This window comes from Tribolium castaneum, chromosome 2 (genome assembly GCF_031307605.1).
Source record: "Tribolium castaneum strain GA2 chromosome 2, icTriCast1.1, whole genome shotgun sequence".
In the NCBI taxonomy this organism is placed as follows: Eukaryota; Metazoa; Arthropoda; class Insecta; order Coleoptera; family Tenebrionidae; genus Tribolium; species Tribolium castaneum.
Genome location: NC_087395.1, coordinates 23,656,722 through 23,676,619, shown reverse-complemented (window position 1 = coordinate 23,676,619; position 19,898 = coordinate 23,656,722). Strand labels below are relative to the sequence as shown.

Sequence of the window (19,898 nt, the reverse complement as noted above, 5' to 3'; positions counted from 1 at the left end):
ATAAAATATTCAATTAGAACGCAATAATTGGGAATAAATTCGACTTTGAATGCGTTTGTTGCATTTGATCATTATTGTCTTATCACTATAAATCGTCGCGACCGCCAGATGTCGCCCAATTGAACAAAACACCATTCCGGAAATGTCAAACTGACAATCAACAATTGACTCGTGTTAGAACAGTTTTTTGAGCTGTGATGAATCATCAATGATAAATAAACCACTCAAGTGTGTGAAAAACAGTTAATTGAACTTAACTTTACCAGAAACCAGTACAGGTATGTATTGTCAGTGCCCCTGTCACTATAAATAACCCCCCAATTGTCAATTGTGTCATTCACTGATAACAGATATCAAGTTTCAATTCTAGAACTCGTGATTAATTGTGCGAAAATGTCGCTGTACCCTAGTCTCGAAGACATGAAAATCGACCAACTGTCGCGGGCTTTGAGTGGCCAGAGCCCCGCGACAGCCCCCCAGGTCAGCGCTTACCCGGCGCTGGGAGACTTCATGGGGCTCGAGCTGACCGAAGCCGTGATCAAGGAGAACATGCCAGAGTACCTGCAAGTGGCGGTGCCCCAATCGGTGAGTGCCCCCCTTAGCCCCACCCCCCTGACCGTGTTTTGCAGTCGGCGCCGATCGCCGTGGGGGCCACCAGCATGATCGCCCCCCTGTCGGGCCAGTCTTTGGGGCTGCACCGCGCGCAAGTCACCAACGGCGTGCGCCAGCTCACCCTCTGCAAAGACAAGGACGGCAAAGTGGGGCTGCGGGTCAAAGCGATCAACAACGGGGTTTTCGTCTGTCTGGTTGTTGATAACTCGCCGGCGGCGCTCGCGGGGCTCCGGTTTGGGGACCAGATCTTGCAAATAAACGGGGCCACAGTGGCCGGCTTTACAATGGATAAGGTCCATGAGATGTTCAAGAAAAGCCCAGTTAATGGGATTAACGTCGTTGTGAGGGACAGGCCCTTTGAACGCACCCTAACTTTGCATAAAGACAGTGCGGGAACTGTCGGTTTTCAGTTCAAGAACGGGAAAATTACCACGATTATTAAGGATTCGTCGGCGGCGCGAAATGGGGTTTTGACCGATCACCAGCTGCTGGAAGTTGAGGGGCAAAATGTGGTCGGGTTGAAAGACAAGCAGATCAGCAAGTTGATCGAGGAGGCCGGGGAGGTGGTTACGATCACGGTCGTGCCGAGCTTTATTTACGACCACATGGTCAAGAAGTAAGTTGTATGGACTTTTTTATGGCCTTACAACCCTCTCGAGTAGTTAAAAGTTCAAAAAAAATCCGTATGTTCGATTTTTGTCGCGATTTTGGTCGATTCCGGGTATCCGGAACATTTATCGAGCAATAACTCCGGAACTATGAGAGATAACCCTGTGAAGTGTATTATCGTTGGAAAGCTCTTTAAATTATCTATCTTTTTCAAAAAAGATCATTGTTCTCCGACTAATAGTTTTCGAGAAAATTGCAAATAAAAGCAAAAACAGGTAAAATTTTAAAAAATTCATAACTAAAAAACTGTTGGGAATATGGCAATTTTCTCGATGCCAATCAATTCCCCGGATCATTTTACATAAGTTAGAATCAACACAGCTCCACTTTCGCCGTAATTAATAAAATAAAAAGCTGCACGCGCGTACGTATAACCGCAAACCGCTTTTTTATTTAAATATTGGACGTTATAAGCGAGCGTTCCTAAAGCGGGCTTTAAAATGTTCGTTGTATGCATAACCGAGCATTTGGTCTAAGCCGGGTTCGTTATAACTGCGTTTCACTGTATTACTCTTCCCGGTTTCTGGTCTAAAGGCAATTATTTGCAGGATGGCCGGTTCTCTGCTGAAGGATTTGATGGACCACTCAGTCCCCAACCTCTAGAAGATGTTTAGCTACTCTTAAGCATATTTTATCTCATTATATCATACGTTATTTTGATTTTATTGTTACAATAAGTGCAATAATTACACGTTTAAATGAGTTGCACCGCGTGTTGAGCACTAGAATGTTTTTATATTGTTTATTAATTAACCGGTAATGACTAAGCTGTTGCATGCCTATCTCCGTATAATCACTCATACATTACATTACCAAAGAATGTCGGATTTGTGATTGCGTCTGTGCCAGAAGTGTAAAAATGTTAGTTTTATATCGACAAATAAATGAAATATTTAGCGCAATCTCGTGTTTTATTGCTGCGCAGGGAGGGAGTGAAAGAAACGTGTAGGAAACATCCTATTTATATATTTATATTATAAACACATTCACACTTACATGAAGTCTGTATTACCTACACACAGCCATTTTGATAAGTCGATGAGTAATAATGACGAAATATCAAAGAGCTGTGAAGAATATAGTTTCGAGTTGGCGAAAAATCAAAACTAAATTCCGTTCAAAACCTATAAGCTAGTTCATTAAAATTTGGAAACACCGAACAATTTCGTTGTAAAATGTACAATTTCAAGTCGAAATGTGGGCGCAGCCGCCGCTGAAACATATGAAGCACACCGTATACTAAGACAGCCCATTCCTACCGCTACACATCAATGAATTTATACAATTTCGGTCAAAAAATCGAACGGCGCTTTTCAAGCGTGCCAATACAGACTTTTTGGTAGATATGTCACTAAAGCTACGAAAGCATGTTTGAGAAAATATAAATACGGCGAATAAAAAACTATATTCAAACAATCGTGAAGGTGTACAGAGAATTTTAATAAACAATGCAGGCCATCTAAACACTAAACTACGCTAAATTCTTGTATTTTACAATTGTATACGATAAAAAGGTCGCCTTAACGACATATAAAAACTGTCCAAAACTCCACTAAACATTAATATAAAATAGTTAATATACGAGTATTAAATTTTTCAACTATTCCCATTTTTGCGCTGTGGACATCCATATTTCTAAAGAACTCTAATTTAAATGGCAGTTTTGTTTTTCTTCTTTTGGTCGAACCACGGTCACTGCCAGGAATGATCCGTTAACTTTTTTAATTTTAACTTGTAATAATAGTTCATATACATGTATAAAAACATTTATTTCAAAGAAAAACTTATTCCTCAACTGTCCCGGGGATGGATTCCTGCCAAGAAAAGCTCGAAATAACAACCAAAAAATCAAACCCTACTCACGATTGGCTTTTCGGCTGTTGTGCTCTCTGACACCGGCTCGACCGGAACCTGAAATACACCAGTCAATGACAAAATTTTCTGCCGCCTGAAAATCTCTAATAAACTGGTTAGCAAGGAACGACTGTTAGTAAGAGACAAACTCTGTTAGCACAATCAAACAAAAGACAGCCCTAGGGGAGCCACTAATCTAATCGCAAAACAAAACAAGACAATGTTAATGCAATCCAAACTGTTTTCTGTTTCTATCAACCTCCACTTTATTCACCTGTTTGATTGGTCCTTCTACCGGGGGCGGCAGCTTATCGTCGGTGCTGATTGGTGACGGCAGCCCATTCGTGTTTCCATTGGTGAGAATAATTTCGTTTTGCTGTTGTGGTTGTTGTTGGGGGGATGGAGGTGCTGGAGGAAGAGTCTCTTCCGTGGTCGCGATCGGTTCCGGTAACGATTCAACGGGCGGGAGAGACATTGGTTCCGGGAGACTATCGGACACGGGTTCCGGGAGCGAAGGGAGCGACTCCGTCGAGATATCCGGAAGGGAATCGGCGGGTTCGACGACCGGAGCGGCTGCCTCCTCGACGGGAACCGGAGGCGAAAGAGGACACTCCTCCACGACGGGAGAAGCGACCTTCTCTTCCTCCGGTTCCGGATCGGCTTTAGTCGACTCGGCAAACACCGTCACCGGACTGGGGGGGTTCGAGGAGGGCAAAGGCGGGGGGACCTCTTCGGTACTACGCACCTCTTTCGTTTCCTCCTCCTCCTGCTGTTTGACGGGAGAAGAAGGGGCGGGTTCGGGGGCTTCCGGCTGCGCTGGGGGCACCACTGGAGACACTTCCTCTGGTTTTGGGGGCTCTTCCTCAACCGCCGCCGGTTTGGGTGGTTCTTCAACCGGTTTCGGTGGTTCTTCGACTGGCTTTGGTGGTTCTTCCACCGGTTTGGGTGGTTCTTCGACCGGCGGTTTGACCTCTTCGGGGGCGGCTACGGGTTCAGGTTCGGGGGCTGATTTGGGGGCGGGCGTTTCAGTTACAGGAGTGACGGGGGCGGCTGCTTCGGCTGGGGCCGCGGCTGTTTCAGGGGTTTTCGCCTCTTCGGGCTTGGGGCCTTCAGACGGTGGGGAGGTGGGGGTCTCCTCGGCGGCGGCGTTCTGAAAGAAACAGTAATCAAAGTGAAATTTTGCCTATTCCAAGTTGGGACAATCAACTTGAAGTTAGTTCATTATTTGTTATTTATTTTTAGGACGGACAATTTTTTTCGAGTTTTTATTTTATTACCAAATACAATGCTATCTAAGTAAATAGTGATGTGACAAAAGAGTAATGATAACTAATCTGAACAAAAGTACAGATTGAACAAAAAGTAACGCACAAAATTCATATCTTTATTAGTCATTTTTCAAAAAAATTCTCAAACAGGTCCATTGTATTTTTTCAAGTGCTAAATTTAGGGGTCATAGTAACACTTATCATGTCATATCATTTAAAAGAAATTTAATTTTAATGAAACGTCGTATCAAAAATATTTGTAGCTACGATTTTAGGGTGTCATTTTTGATAGTGACTGTACTTTATTTTTGGCATGCCTTAAATAAAACTCCTGGTGAAGAACAAAATATAAATTAGAAACAAAGCCAAAAAGTTTTCCCTCGTGTTTACAAAACAGTCGGGTGGATATGAGACCCCTAATGACAGAAATTCCTCTCCTCCGGTTGCGTTCTACACCGCTGTTACACTTTTATGCCATCCGATATCCAAAGTCTTGTATAACAAGCATCTGGAGTATCAATTACAAGTCTGGAAAAGTAAATAAAACCACAAATGATTCATAACAGAGAAAACAAGGAGGAAAAACTAATCGAACAATCCAATTAGATAACACAATTGAGGATGTCTGAAAATATCCTTCCGTTCTTTTTGTCACCATTATTCACTCCATTAATCGAATTAAACCGCCCCCTTATCAGACGCAAAAGAACGACCTTGGAACGGCCGCAAATTTGTTGATTTGGCATGAAACAGTATCATCTTTCATCATCGGTACAAACGTTTCTATTTTGAGTCGGGTGGGGTCCTCTCATTTGGACGTCATCCAAATATTAATTTAATCAATAAATAACTAGCACTCGAATCGCCCGAAAAAACATGCAATTTATTCGTCCGCCCAGCGATTGTTAAAATAATTGCCGGATATCGATTTAATTTATTATTAGTGGTTACAGAGAGTGGTCCGTTTCATCTCAGATTTTTCGCACGTTAGTATTTTTTTAACAAGAAATATAAATACAACATTGATGAATACCCTGCCAGAGTCCTCTCGTTGGAACGCATTGACGATAATTTTGACCAAAACGGCCATCATCATCGTACAGGCCGCGCAAAAAACCAAAGGTCCCACATCACCGAACCATTGTCTAGCTATTGCTGTTACCTTTGGCTCCATGTTACACCACAGACGAGTTTAGCAATTAAATCAAAAAATAAGCCACTCAAATGTGTCGCAAAGACCTTTCGAATTTGACTGAAGGAGAATTTGCCGGCGAGGCGGTATTTATAGCCCGTTCTTAGGCTTGGTCGCGTCTCTCTGTACACCCCATGTGCCCACACACCTCTCTTACTTACGCAGGAGTTACTTAAGTCAGTCTGCATCGCAAATGCACGGCTTTTAGACACCACTTCCGCCACTGATTTGAATAAAACGGCCATGAGAAATACGCCAACATTGGAAAATGTTTTTTCCCATCGGAGAAATTCCTCGTTTCGGTATTGAATTACTCTTCCATCTTCGTATGTACAAAAATAAATCGGTGAGAAACTAATGCGTAGACCAGGGTGACATTACGCGCCTTCAAGAAACTTAATTTTATTTACAAGGACACAAGTTATTTGAGGCTTTTTGATGGATTAGGTGGGGGATGTAAAACGCATTAAACAGGTGCGAAAAACACGATTTATGAAAATATGCCAAACTTTTTTCCAAAGAGAAATATTTCTGCGATGTGTTTACGTATGGGGGCGATTTTACAAGCTTTTGTCTACGGCATGACAGATGTTGCGAATTATATTCGACGAGAATAAAGTGTTTGTTTTCGCACTGATACGTATGGGGGAGATTCGTAACGGCCATTAAGTCGACGTAATGTGGGATTATCGAGCAAAAATAGACTGACATGGCTGAATTTGGGCAAAACAGATGGAAATTTTAAAAACTGGCCTCACTAATTCAATCATTTGTGTATTTTTTCAACTATAAAAATTTGATTTTTGAACCAAATTCGATTAAAAGCTGTCACATTTTTTATTTTATTCCTACATTTTGCAGGAAACCCAACCCGACTCCTACAATATTAACTGATTAATCAGTCAATATGTCAAATTTGAATTAAAATTGTAATAAAAGAAAATAAAAATTCCCATAATTTCGCACGATTAATATTTTATCGCTTCGGATTGGTGCTGCTATATTTTAACTACGGTTTAAATTTATCTGTTCGTTAAATGTTACAATAAACTGGGCCTTAAAGAATTAGTACATTAATTTGGGACGGATCTTCATGAAACTTCAATGACTATTGTTTTTAACCACATTTTAATGCGTTCTGGACTAAGCATCTTGATTCGAATAATTTAATTCTCCATTAAATTTCAATTTGAATTCGTTTTCTGTAAAGCAACACAAACAAATTAAAAATACAGTAAAACCTCCCATAATTTTTGTAGGAACGTAACGCATTAGAACATAATGTAAAGAAACCTCTCTACAACGGACTCTCTGTATAGCGGACACGGACAGAAAAATTCCCCAATTATTCCATGATATCATATAAAATTATCTCTGGTAGAATTCAATGAAAAATTCCATACCCAAAAACCAGAATTAAATATCGATGAGTGTGTGAATTTTTTTTTAAAAACGTGATAAAGAGAAAACTTGTCTTAGAGCCACAGTAAACTCATGTTATCTAACTATTTCGAAACTTTTAAAATATAGCTGAAATTACGTGTCATGTAAAAAATCTGTTTGTTTCTATTTTAAGTAAATTTAATTTTTTTGAAGAGATTTTTAATTATAATAATACCTAGCTAAGAATAAAAACTTTAAAAACAAAATGTGCGTAAAATTATTTATTTAAAATTGCCCACCTCTCCACAACGGACAATTAGAGATTGTCCACCAGTGTCCGTTGTTGAGAGGTGTTATTGTATGAATTTACAATAAAAGACAAAAGTGAAGCTCGGCCAAATTTTTACAATTTTTTACAAAATTTAAAAATCTGTAGCTTCATCGCATAAAATAAAAATAACCTAGTATTGACTCATCCTGTATTACTTTTTTGTTACGAAAAGTTAAAGCAACACACCATACATTTGACAAATAATTTGTAATAAATTAAATTGCAAATAAGACGGTTGAGGAAGAGGTTTGTAATTATTAAAGGTGGGGTTAGACGTATTTGTACAGCGAATACGAAGATAACATACAAAACATAAATTCTATTAGATAATTAGTGTTGTGTTCAAGTAGTATACTAGGCACAAAAATTGGGTGGACAGAAATAATTTCATTCATTCTTTTGTAGAGACGGAAGTCCAAATTCCACAATAAATCTAGCGTCAAAAAATAAAAACGCGAGTTTATTTATATTTAGATAAACTGATTCACATTGTTTTGAAAATAAAAACACGCCGAAAACCTCGACACTCATTAGCATAATAAGCGTACATTTTTGTTTACTGTTAAAATTTGTACCCAGATATAAACACCGTAAAAAAGTTGCTAAATTTAAACCAATTAGCTTGACACGACCTAACAAGATTCTAATTTTATCGCAACCTTGACTGACAATTTTCATAATCATTATAAAATGCTTAAAAATCTATACTAATTTTATTCATCCCTGATCGCCATAAAAGCACACGCCTGGTTCGTATGCCTACAAGTTCTGTGATAAAAATTCTAAAATCAGCCTACAATCGCATTCCACGTGGCAAATCGTAACAAAAGACGTACCAAATCACTATCGTATTGTCTCAGGTCAGTTTTACGATTTTCCACGGTCACGCCCACTTGATACGACCGAAATACGTTCAGTGCTGCCATCTCACAATTGACATTTCGACGAAATTACAGGTTTCTATCGACGGAAAACGAATTACTTAATAAATGGCGCGACGAGTTTTAAAACGGCCGTTTTAACGACAAAAATATGTATAGTATATTTTATACATCGAGCAATGTGGGAGTGCCCCCTTTGCATGTGAACGCTCGAATGAGTCATGCGACTGAAGGAAATGCAATTCGACGACGGCGACGGGGAGATTCTCTTTGTTTTTATTAACACAGAGAGAAGAGAGGTTTATGCGTCAGCAACGGTGCAAGATTCGATTTTTCATCGAGTGCGAAGTAGTGATTCACTGACAATGTTCCTCCTTTTTTTTTCGCTCTTCTTTACATGTGTTAAGAGATAGTGACAGTTTCCGGCACTTCCGGAACTTTTCAAACATTTCAACGCTTATCAAAGTGTGTGGAAATGGAATTTCGTTGCTGTACGACAAGGACACGATTGTGCCAAAGACATAAAACACACCTTGTTGTGTAAAAGAAAGTCAAATTTTTGCTCTATTGACTGGTGGTTCAATAATAGCGACGTAGACGTATTTGTTGAAATGCTAACGGAACAAACAAATAATTATAATTATCAGATTTTAACTGGCGCCACTGTGGCAGAAAAATTCGTTAATTTGGCATTGAGATGTCATTTACTTGGATTCTTGCAGGCTGTTAAATATTTTTTACTAACAAATGAACGCAATTACTCATTTTATTTGTCCAAACTTAAATTTTCCTACGTATTTACCCATTTTAAATATTTGTATTTGATCGATATTTTGGTCAAAAGTGGGCTAAAACGTACAATCGTGTTTATTTTAAGAGACAATATTTTCACAATATTATCAGGAAACATTAAAGCAAAGATAAATTTTATAGTATAAAATATTCTAAAATTAGAAAATCCTTTCTTTGATAAGCGATTACGGCGAAGCAATAAAATAACTTGGCTACAAAATAATTTCAACAATTACCCATAAACATAAGTTTACGTTTCCTTGTCTGATTTTTATTTAATTAATTTTTTTCTTTAAAAAACAAACAATACTTTTACGTAGTGATGAAATAAAATATAGAGAATTGCATTTGAAAATCGAGTTATTGCCATTTGTAAATTGTCATTTTCTGAAAATCGTAGTAGGCGATGAAATACCGAATCCAAGTTCATTTTCATTGCAAAAGATGCACTAATGCGTAATGAATCGACTAGAAAAAGTTGGTTAGGTTATCTTGAATGGTTCTAAAGTTATAAATTTTTCTATGGAACGCCATTTTCACACATAAATTGACATAAATCAAAAACTATGACAGATAACTGAGATAACTCAATAAAACCTGCATGTATTATATCAACAATTTAGTCGTGATTCCAAAAATATAACAAAAATTTGAGTTTTTAAATGAAAAAACAGAACTTAGTTGAGTATTTTATTTTGGAACACTCGGTATACAAATTGAAATATTTTCAAAATGTGCCTTATTGTAACACCTATTGTTCATAAAAAAATCAAATCGAAAGCTTGCACAGAAAATTTATGGAGCATGCACACATATCTGGGTCACCCTGTATATTGTATTTGTTCGATATATTTTTTTTCCTAAAATATTATAGTAACTGTTCAATTAATTCATATTTTCTCATCAAAACAACTGAAAGGAAAATAATGTTCTTACTTTAGAAAATAATAAATCAGTGTAGAAAAAAAAAATAAATTCAATTGGAAAAATCGTTACTCAATTGTCCTTGATAAATAAAAGTGTAATTTTATTCCGACTCGTATTTCATTCTTAGCAATTCCAATTTTGTAAGCTTAAAATTATCTTTATCAGATTAAACCGCCAAAAAAAAATTCCGGGAATAGAATTTCAAATTGAAAAACCCTGTTTCGATAACAGATTACGCCGAAACTTTCTTACAAAATAATTCATAAAATTCCGCGTTGAGAAACACCGAAATTTTTCCCTGTCATTTAATTCGTCCTAATCTCGCCCTGAAACTGAATTCCTCCCACGTCTTTTAATTACATAATTCCCAAACTTCCACAAAAGCTCAAATTTCCCGTCCGTAATCCCCAATTTTTCACGTCGGATTTACCCTCCGTCTCTTACACCGACAGACACACACACATAATCGTCAAATTTAAATTTCAAATAAACCCCAGGTCCCGACATGGGTCATTCCATATTTTATTTTCTCAAATGACGGGCAACTGAGGCAACAATAGACCCACACACACATGACACAAATTCCGACGACGTTTCGTGCCTATTAAAAGTCATTAGGGTGTAGACGACGAAATTAGACGACTCGAAAAGCCCCCCTCTGTAATTAGAATACTGGGGCACCGGGACGATAGTGTTAAAAGATGCGTCTTTTCAAGTCGGATTGTATTGTTTTTCAAACGAAAAAAGCCAGCACACGGAATGCTTGTTTGACGATACAAACTGTGTCAACAATGGTGTTTGTACGACAAACAAAATGCGGATTGCGGATGAAACGGTATTGAATTTTTTTAATACTGTTTCGGCTTTCTCCACTTTAGGGATTTTGCGACAACAAAACGAAAAAACTCATCGCAGAGTAAACAAAATTTAATTTTCTAATGAGGTGTACAATTCAATTAAAAATTTTCCTCTCTATTTTTAAATTTATCATCGTGATTAATGTTCACTTGTTTGTTTCCAATTTTTTATGTGACATTAAAACGCATAATGTGTCATTCAATTTTGCGATAATAGCAAATAACAACGAAAGAAATTACCTACCGCCCTACAACTTGTACAGAAATCGGTAATTTGCTTATTAAAAAACCGGGCGGAAATTTGTACTTTTCCCAGACATAGAACCACTGTATCGTCAAAGACAAATGTTTGTTTTGTTTCGAATTTCATTTTTGGCCCCTCTTGCCCGCCCAGTCCCCTCAAAACACACAGCAGATTACCCGGATAAAACCTATCAACTTCAACGAGACGGCAAAAGCTGCCAGAACAGAGCTCAGAGCAGTTTTATTCGAGTTGACACGTTCTGTAAAAGGGTGCTCGAGATAAATGAGGTTTTAGGTATCACACCGAAATTTGCAAATTGATAGTAACACGAGCAAGCACCACGACCCGACTCAATTCGTTTTTCCTTTTTTCATCCGGAAAGAAACCATACTATCTTTGCCCACCCTTCGGTGACAAATAATTTTATGAATAATTTATCATTCGTCGTCCACGTCGTGAAGCAAGAGGGGAGGAAAAAGTTACCATCCGTCACCTGGACACCTGGAAACCGATATCGAGGGCAAATGTCACGTCCATCTGTCATTCTTTCGTCGGGACAACGGCGGCTGTACGTACACCCGCACCTCTCCCGGATTTTGTGTATCGGGAGGACGATATTCCCGGATCGATAGGAGACGCGAATGGCGGTCGCCATGACGACGACGGGATCCCAAAACCGGCGGCCGGCCGGTGCTCCAGCTCTCCCATTCATCTCCAACGGGACCTCGTCGTCATCATTACAATTATTATCGATTATTTCGACGATTTCAGTTCTCACATTCAAAGGCAACCAACCAAAGAATCATTTACATTTTTCGGATGCGGGTATACGGGGCGCATACCGAAATTGATGACGATTTAATCTCTTTATTTATCAATTTTCGGAGGGGAACGCTGTCCCGGAAATGACTCCACATTTCGGCTTTTTATATTCAAATTAGATTAATTTTAATATTCGATTATTTATCGAAAAAATTTAGTGCTCCTAAAGCTGTTTATCGGACGAGAGAGGAAATCTCTAAATTACGCTAGATCCAATTAACATAACTGATTTTATTGCTATTCTCATTTAAAACGTCAACTGTGACGCTATAAAATTTTATTCTTACTTAGAAATAGAGCGGCTATGATTTAATGGACTCGGAGGCAATAATACTTGTCAAAATGGACAAAAATTACACAAATTGTGACTTTTCGGTGTATTATTATCAAAATAATTGGGTTACTACTTAAACAAGGTGCTAAAACACCAGAAAAATCAAAAAATAATTTCATTTTTAGATGCCTTTATTTAGCTTGCTTTGTTGTATGTCTGTCTGTTTCATATTTTTCGAACCAAATTCGAAAAGGGTCATGTTGTGCGAATGAATCGAAATTTGGCATACTTACGTAATCTGCGTAAAAATGAAATCTAATGTGTCATATGATTCATGGTTGTAATCAGGAATAAAAACACTTTTCAAAAATACAAAAAGCGAATATGGCGCCCATAAGAAAAACATAAGTTGAATGTTGTAACTGACATCAAGAATGCCTCGAAAAATACGATGACAGATTTAGATTCCTTGTATAAAAGTGCCTATAGAACGTAATAGTTAAAAACGTCTAGTTCTTTTGGTTTTCGCTTGAAAAAATAAAAACGGAAATTTGTATTTTTTTCCAATAATTCACAAACTAAAAATTACACATCAAATTTTCTTTCAGCATAAAAATGCTCTTCTTGAACCAACTTCGTATGTTTATAATAACTAAGATCTCCATAGTGGAACTCGAAAAACCAACACCCTGTATAAAACCTTCTTTTTAACACATTCTTAATTTTTTTCTATGTAATTTAGTGGTTTCACCTTCCAGTTTAATAGTTTTTTTCAAAAACTTAAAAGAATAATACTACTGGCAACCATTAAGTAAATTTCTGACAAATGTTTCCAAATAATTGGGTTTTTAATGAAAAAAATAACACCATTTCCTGCTCGATTCTGCGACAAAATAAGCGTGCCAATTGAGAAATATAATTTATTTCTGATTTTTTTGAGTTATTTGTTACAAAAACACCTAGCATTCCCTGCACTTGTGCTGCAAAAAAATTACGCATTTAGAAAATAGTATTTTATCATTAAAAGAGGAAGTGACTCTTTTTTAGTAAATATCAGAATTTAGTAAATATCAGAAATACTCTATTGACATTAAAATTTACATGAATGAGTTTTTTCCCGAAAATCTCGTTATGCAAGATTTAAAATTTTGGTATTCGTATTACCATTTCGACAAATTAATAAATATTTCTGTAAAAAAATTTGCGATTTAAAAAAATGGTCGGACAAAAAGTTTACTTGTGTATTAACCCTTTACAATAATTATTAACAAATGTAAAATGTAGGTTCAAAAAGAAAATTAATCCATTCGAACATTTTTGCTAAAAAAATACCTATTTTCAGTTGTAATAAAATTATCCCAAAAATTTGCCGCTCACTGTTTCATTTCTCGTTCAAGTGGAAATCGCGGCCGTTGTGTTGCAACAAAAGGGCCGGAATTAAAATTCCACACGTATAATTTCCCGGCCTAGTAGCCACCTCTTACTTAATCGCTCTTTACACGAAATTGATTACGCAAATAATTATTACCGTCACGTCCACTTATCGATTTTTTCCATTTTCCCTATCGTTTGGAAATGAGCATTACCGTTGTTGCGCGACAGGAAATTGCATTAGAATCACGTCTGGACACCGGAAACGCGTCGTCCATTCCAAACAACACTCGAACTTTCCGAAAATAATAAAAAACCCTACCTCTTCAGCAACTTCTTTAACATCGCCATTCTTGTCCGAATCCTTGCTCGGTTTCGATTTGTCCTTCTTCGAAAATGATATGCTTCTAAACGACCATTTTTTCTTTTTCGATTTCTCTTTACTCTTCTTACTTTCGGGCGTTTCTTCGACTTTGCTGTCGTCAGCCGATGTCGGCGATTTTTCCGATTCGTTCAACTGATCGCCGGCCGCCGTTGTATCGCCCTCTGGTGTTTTCGCATCTTCCGATTCCGAAACGCCGTTTTCTTTGATTTCGGCCGTTTCGGTCTCGTCTTTGGTACTTTCGTCTTTATCCTGGAAGAGAGAAAAAAACATCGAGGTTCATTTCCCGCACCGGAAACGTGACAGACCAGAACCTTATTGCATTTAGGGCGTTGTGGCAGCGAAATAATTAAATGGACGCCACTGGATTCATTGTCGCTGCTTATCAAGCGCAGCAAAAGAACAAATCGAGCCTGTCATATGCGACCTTGACCACGTGCACCAACCCAACCCTCATGGGATCCCCCTCATCGGACGCGTTTAATTTCGAAAAAGAAAAACCCTTGTAATGGTTCGTCCAATTGACGCAGCCACAATATTAATAATAATAATTAACAAGAGTCGTCGTCTGGAGGATTTTAAACGTTGGACAATTAAGTCTAATTTCCCACATGAATTGCATGAGACAGGCCTGCCACAACACTCCAATTTAATGCAAAATTCCTTACGGCGTATTCAATTTCGCTGTGTATGGCACCGTTCGTGGTGACTTTGTCGATTTCGGCGATCTTTTCCACCTTGCCCTCGCCCTCAACGGCGACCTCTTCGCCCTTTTTGGGGGTTGTCGTAATGTCCACCGACCTCTTGGACTGTCTAGCACCCATTTTTATCTGAAACAAACAAAAACGCACCATATTTACCCACCGATAAGGCGCATTTTTCCGATTACGAAAATATTTGTTCTCAGATACGGGGGACAACAACACGGTTTACTCACACTACGGGGGTGAAAACCACTCGAAAATTATGCAAAAATTGATGTAAAAACGTGTAAAATCAATGACGGGACTCGTATGTCACCAGAACTGACATGGGACCACTTGAATTTGTCCGTCTGGTGTGTCAGTACGCCAGTACCGATCAAGGCCAACGAAAAATTAAATCTTTCAACAAACTGACTAATTACAATTCCGTGAAAATTATCAAGTTGAGTCAACTGCTCGTCACTAACCCACTGACAAGATTATTTTATCGTCCGGAAAACTTCATGGTACCGAATACCAGCGCATAATTTTTCGTCCGTTTTAGGCCGAAGGAATGCCAATTTGCATAAAGGTTGTCGTTTAGTCGCGACGTACGCGGATTATTGAATTATTTATGACGGCAAGATTTATGGTACATGTGTGATGATAAGTTGGAAAAGTTCGTTTCGATGACACTCCGAATTTTATCTCTGGGTTATTTTGGAAAACCGCGCCCATCTCCGGATATAAAAGTCAAAGATGTGATACGATGCATGTAACACAAATAAACATACAGTGTCAACAAACTTAAATACACGAAATTAATCAAAAACTGTTGGGAGGAAAAAACTCGTGTCACATTTGGACACCCTCCAACTATTGTTACAAATGTTTCCGGTGGTTTTTCGACGCAAGGAATCGCTAATGACCCTAATGATGTCACGTATTCGGCGCTTGCATTCTTCAGACTTTGGCCGAATTGCTCCGAAAAATGCAATGAAACAATCAATTGAATTTTGATAACAATGCGGTTGTGGGTTTTAACGTCGAACAAACGAAACGCCATTTCACGTGCTTCGAATGCATTTCCGTTGGGAGAAAATGTCATAGGGACAGACGGAAATGTTTAAAAGTGATAAAAACCAAATAGACACAGCACCGTCAACAAATACTATTTAAACAGAATTCAAAATTCTAATATTGATTTATTCACAACATCTAAATATTCAGACCTGATAAGGTAAGGCGTAGTAAATGGAATAACAGTAATTCTGGGAATTTTTTTTTTAATTTCCAAAAAAATACCAACACCAACTTGCAACTGAGCAAAAAATTCATACATTGCTAGGTTTTGCTACACATTTTAACCCATTATCTGCTAACCCAAAGACTTACGTCAAAATCTTTAAAAAAAAAAATTTTCAACTCAGAAGAAAATTCGTTACTACAGTAGAACCTCGATTATCCGTTTCTAGTCGTTTAATAGACTTCGCATTTTTTTGTTCTAATTCTAATTTTACCATTCGTAAGCGTTTAAGGCCACCGATGATTTCGAGTTTGTGTGAATATTTTGACACAGAAAGAAAAAAAATATTTCATTGAATTTGAATATTTTTCTCAAACAACTCCAATTTTTTTTTATAAAATGTATCATCTTCCATAAATCATTTTGAGAATGTCACAAAATTCGGAATATTGTTGTTCTCTCAAAGAAATATAGAAAATTGCAAAGTTAAATTTGGAAGGCGTTAATTTCGCCTGTTTTAATACATTTATATCATTTTTGAAATCTGAAAAACGCTCTGTTTTCTAAGGATTTAAGAAAATTTCCACAGAGAAAGGTCAGACTACTTTTTAAACCAGGATAGAATCTTGCACAATTAATAAAAAATGCAGTATTTTGGTCTATTTCGAGGTATTTAGAACGTTTAATACAATAAAAAAACTTTCATCGTACCAAATAAATAAAGACTGAATTGTAATTTATCCGACTTGGCTTTGCCCAAGACTGGGTAGGATAATAGAGGATCCACTGTATTTCGCCAAAATCATAATAGCCACAGCAGCAGCGTCCAACTTTCTTTGTCTTGCTTTTGCATTACGTTCCGTTTTAAAAACCTCAGTTTGACCTTAAAACACTGCTTCCACCATTACCATAAAACCACTCTGGCATTTTTTAAACTAGGCCAAAACAAACCGTGAATCACCACATTTTTCATCATCAGGCAAACCATCAATTTCTTACATAAATAAAAAAAGAATCACGGCAATTACACCGGAATAACGAGCCTAACCGAGCCTCAATTTTTTCCCTCCTCAAAAACCCAATCAAAAAACTCTCAGGTACGCCGAGATCACGAATGACCTCAACCAGCTGCACGCTGACTTTACCTTTTTTTCTCCTAATCCAAAGCAAGTAGAACATTGTAATTCTTCACCGAAATTCACGGAAAACAATGTACGGGTGACGTAGCTAAAAGCGCCATCAGATGCACAACATATGTGTTGTTGAGATGAAAGTTAACAAAGATCGCGGAGTCGACGACCATTAACTTCGAGGCCAATTTAAGCCAATAAGTTGAGGCATCGTGCCAAAAAAATACACACAGCGCGCTGTTATCGACGAAAGAATGCAATTGATAACAAACAATGTGTTTTGTGTGCCTTTATGGCCGGCTCCCACCCGTGCTCTTGACCTGTTGCGTTTTTCAAAGCCTTATCAGTAAAAATATGAAAATGACCCTTTATTAGACCGGTTTTGTTCCACGATTATCAATAAATGTTCTTCATTTAGAAGAGATAAACTTATTTGCAATTCAAGCACGATAATAGCTCTCGACTGACATTTACTTGAGCATGACATTAAAACAGTCGGAATTGAATTACAACAAAACAAATCCACCGTTTGCCAATAGTCCAACACGAATCTCCAGCCCATCCAATGGAACCAAACGGTGTTAGACCACGGTTTTAACAAGTCGTGGGCGTTTCCCATTGTCCCGGAAATGGTAAACTGACTGCATATCGTTCCAATGTTATGATAAGCAGCCAATTCGTTCGGATAAGTAAAGGAAGTGTCTCGTCATCAATATTCCGAGGTTACATTTTTCGAATAATTTGTAAGCAGGAGGCTACTTTATTTTAAGCATTCTTTCAATGGAGACATTGTACTCGAGTGATAAAACCCATCAATGGACTCGCACAAATCGGTGCTAAACCAGCTCATTGTAACAACTCGAAATAGATACAAAACAGGCAAAGGTTAGAAATGTGCCCCAAGTTTATCACAAACGCATTCCAGAGACGCGACGCAAACACAACTCGAATTTGAAAAACAGGACAATTTCCTATTACAGCCTTGCACCTGCAATTATGCTTGCATGTTCCTTAATAACGCAACAAATCAATAATAAACCCTTCGGTACTCAGCGGAACGATCACAAATAAAAGACCAACTCTAAAACATATTAAAGCAATTTCACTCGGATTAATAATGGTCTACAGGTGATGAGTTCCGGTACACTTGCAAAAAACGACAGGAAAAAAACATTACAAATGACCACAAGTGTGTGAAAATGCTAAAGAAGTCAACCGCGAAACGGAGAATATCATTATGTAACGAGAAAAACGTTCTTTGTTGAAAATTAAATTTCAAGTAATGATTTTCCGGATTTGTGCGCGCACCGGAAACAACCGGACTTTATTTTTAGATAGACGAATTTTCTACGTTTTACTCCACTGATAAGTGGCTCGCAATTAGATAGCTATTAGTAAACAAAAGTGTGATTCACATTGAGTCACATTTCAGAAGCGCTTATCACTGCATAACCCGAATTCTCGCCAAGTTTCTCATACAGGGTGTCTCAACTAAACAAAAAAACGAAAGTAGCTTAATTTTAATGAGAAAGTTGGCAGCTAAAAGTCAAAATTTTGACTGACTTGTTGGTCCCAAATTTATTCGCCAACCAAAACTCTGCATATAAAAATTTTTTGCTATATATACTTATTTATTTCGTCTTATTTCATATGTAGGGTAAAAATTACTGCTAAAAAACACTTTATTTGAAAATTTACGCTTATAGCGAACTGATTTTGATGTATTTCGTTATAACCGGACCCCACTGTAATAACGAGAATAGATCGGGACTGCTTTTCACGTTTCTGTCAATAATTTAAAAAGCGTCCTTCACGCAATATTACAATGTAAGCATAACAATTATTAATTTAATTGTCACGATTTAGAGCCGTAAACTTTTACTGGAGAATAACCGGTTGGGAGTCAAAATTAATCTTGAAACTGTCACAGCTTAGAACATTATCCGCACTACAAAGAGCCTATACATCACGAAACTAGTTGGAAATACCGTTGAACCCACCAAAAACTCACCTAAATTGAAACAAAGCTGCATTCGCTGGAAATCCTTGCGGTTATTTTAAAATTCGCAGCAGGTGGTATCTGGACTCGTTTAAAAACCCGGTTTACGCGTAAAAAACCTGGTTATTTTTAATTCGGGGGTAAAATCCCCTAGTCTAAATTTAGTTCGAACGGGAGGAAAGGAATTCATCGTGTTTCAATACGCGAGTATGTGGCCTTGGATTTGAATTTTTTACAGGCGCGTATTACATTGCAAGAAGACAGATAATAAACAAATTGCGTTTGAAATAAGCGATAACCGAACAATGCAAGTGCACCACAATGGTCGTTCCGTTGGGGATTTTCGGCACAGACATGTGGGTGCCACACCGACACCCTGACTCACCCTCGGACCCCAAGTCACGAATTCGCCCCTAATTACGGGGGACGTGCACTAACAAAGAACGCGGCCTAGCAACAGCCCCCAGCCTCAAGCATGGCCCCAATTTTTGAATTCTGCGACAACCGGCGCGCATCCCTCGACTCTAACGTCCCAAATCGCGAAAACTACGACATTTTCGCCGGCATTTGTTAGCGGAAATCGCCCCCCGGACCCAAAAATATGCTATTTAATTGACCACTTGGCCCAAAACTCACCTTATCCTCCTAAAATCCTATTTAAAACGAGCACAAATTCTACAACACAACGTTACCACACTACTTATTACAAACTTTTCTTTAACTAAAACGCGCATAATCTCGAATCAAAATGGCGGGCGCCCCACCATTATGCACCGAATGCCGCCCGCTGATTGGTCGGTTTGATTTAAGACGCTTTAGAATTGCCAACTGCTAAAAAACCACCCTAATAAAACTGTCAGGGTGTGGTTGGACTTGTTTATGGGTTTTAAACGATGAGACTCCAATTATACTCCCATAACGTTACACCGAATTACGGCCGGGCTTTACGTTCGCAAAAACCAACACAAAGTCGTTTCGTGC

At 38.1% G+C, this 19,898-nt stretch overlaps 2 protein-coding genes across 5 annotated transcripts; one reads left to right on the top strand and one right to left on the bottom strand.

The window, feature by feature from the left end:
* The first annotated feature begins 12 nt into the window (after window positions 1-12).
* Window positions 13-2,183, top strand: LOC661571 (syntenin-1). Of its 2 annotated transcripts, none has more exons than XM_008200023.1 (4): window positions 13-278; window positions 371-585; window positions 630-1,228; window positions 1,830-2,183. In XM_008200023.1, exons 2-4 carry the CDS (start codon window positions 394-396, stop codon window positions 1,882-1,884), a joined length of 846 nt encoding a protein of 281 aa, XP_008198245.1. In that variant the 5' UTR covers window positions 13-278; window positions 371-393; the 3' UTR covers window positions 1,885-2,183. The 2 variants fall into 2 exon arrangements, with proteins under 2 accessions (XP_008198245.1, XP_972815.1); XM_967722.5 differs by having other exon boundaries at window positions 72-278; window positions 359-585.
* A 48-nt stretch (window positions 2,184-2,231) lies between these two features.
* Akap200 (A kinase anchor protein 200) lies at window positions 2,232-19,711 on the bottom strand. Of its 3 annotated transcripts, none has more exons than XM_970911.4 (6): window positions 19,554-19,711; window positions 14,528-14,689; window positions 13,800-14,111; window positions 3,410-4,285; window positions 3,145-3,192; window positions 2,232-3,095 (listed from the first exon to the last, which is right to left on the bottom strand). In XM_970911.4, the coding sequence occupies exons 2-6, from the start codon at window positions 14,681-14,683 to the stop codon at window positions 3,066-3,068; spliced, it is 1,422 nt and encodes a 473-aa protein (XP_976004.1). In that variant the 5' UTR covers window positions 14,684-14,689; window positions 19,554-19,711; the 3' UTR covers window positions 2,232-3,065. The 3 variants fall into 3 exon arrangements, with proteins under 3 accessions (XP_976004.1, XP_064211157.1, XP_008198242.1); XM_064355087.1 differs by lacking the exon at window positions 19,554-19,711 and adding an exon at window positions 16,934-17,060; XM_008200020.3 differs by lacking the exon at window positions 19,554-19,711 and adding an exon at window positions 14,797-15,016.
* Between the last annotated feature and the right edge of the window lie 187 nt (window positions 19,712-19,898).

Excerpts from the sequence above, each read along its gene's own strand:
- LOC661571 (XM_008200023.1), top strand. The coding sequence starts at position 394 with ATGTCGCTGTACCCTAGTCTCGAAGACATGAAAATCGACCAACTGTCG. Across the intron at positions 586-629 it reads AAGTGGCGGTGCCCCAATCG|TCGGCGCCGATCGCCGTGGG; the intron begins GTGAGTGCCCCC and ends CGTGTTTTGCAG. Across the intron at positions 1,229-1,829 it reads TACGACCACATGGTCAAGAA|GATGGCCGGTTCTCTGCTGA; the intron begins GTAAGTTGTATG and ends AATTATTTGCAG.
- Akap200 (XM_970911.4), bottom strand. The coding sequence starts at position 14,683 with ATGGGTGCTAGACAGTCCAAGAGGTCGGTGGACATTACGACAACCCCC. Across the intron at positions 3,193-3,409 it reads TAGAAGGACCAATCAAACAG|GTTCCGGTCGAGCCGGTGTC; the intron begins GTGAATAAAGTG and ends GGTGTATTTCAG. Across the intron at positions 3,096-3,144 it reads CAACAGCCGAAAAGCCAATC|GAATCCATCCCCGGGACAGT; the intron begins GTGAGTAGGGTT and ends TTTTCTTGGCAG.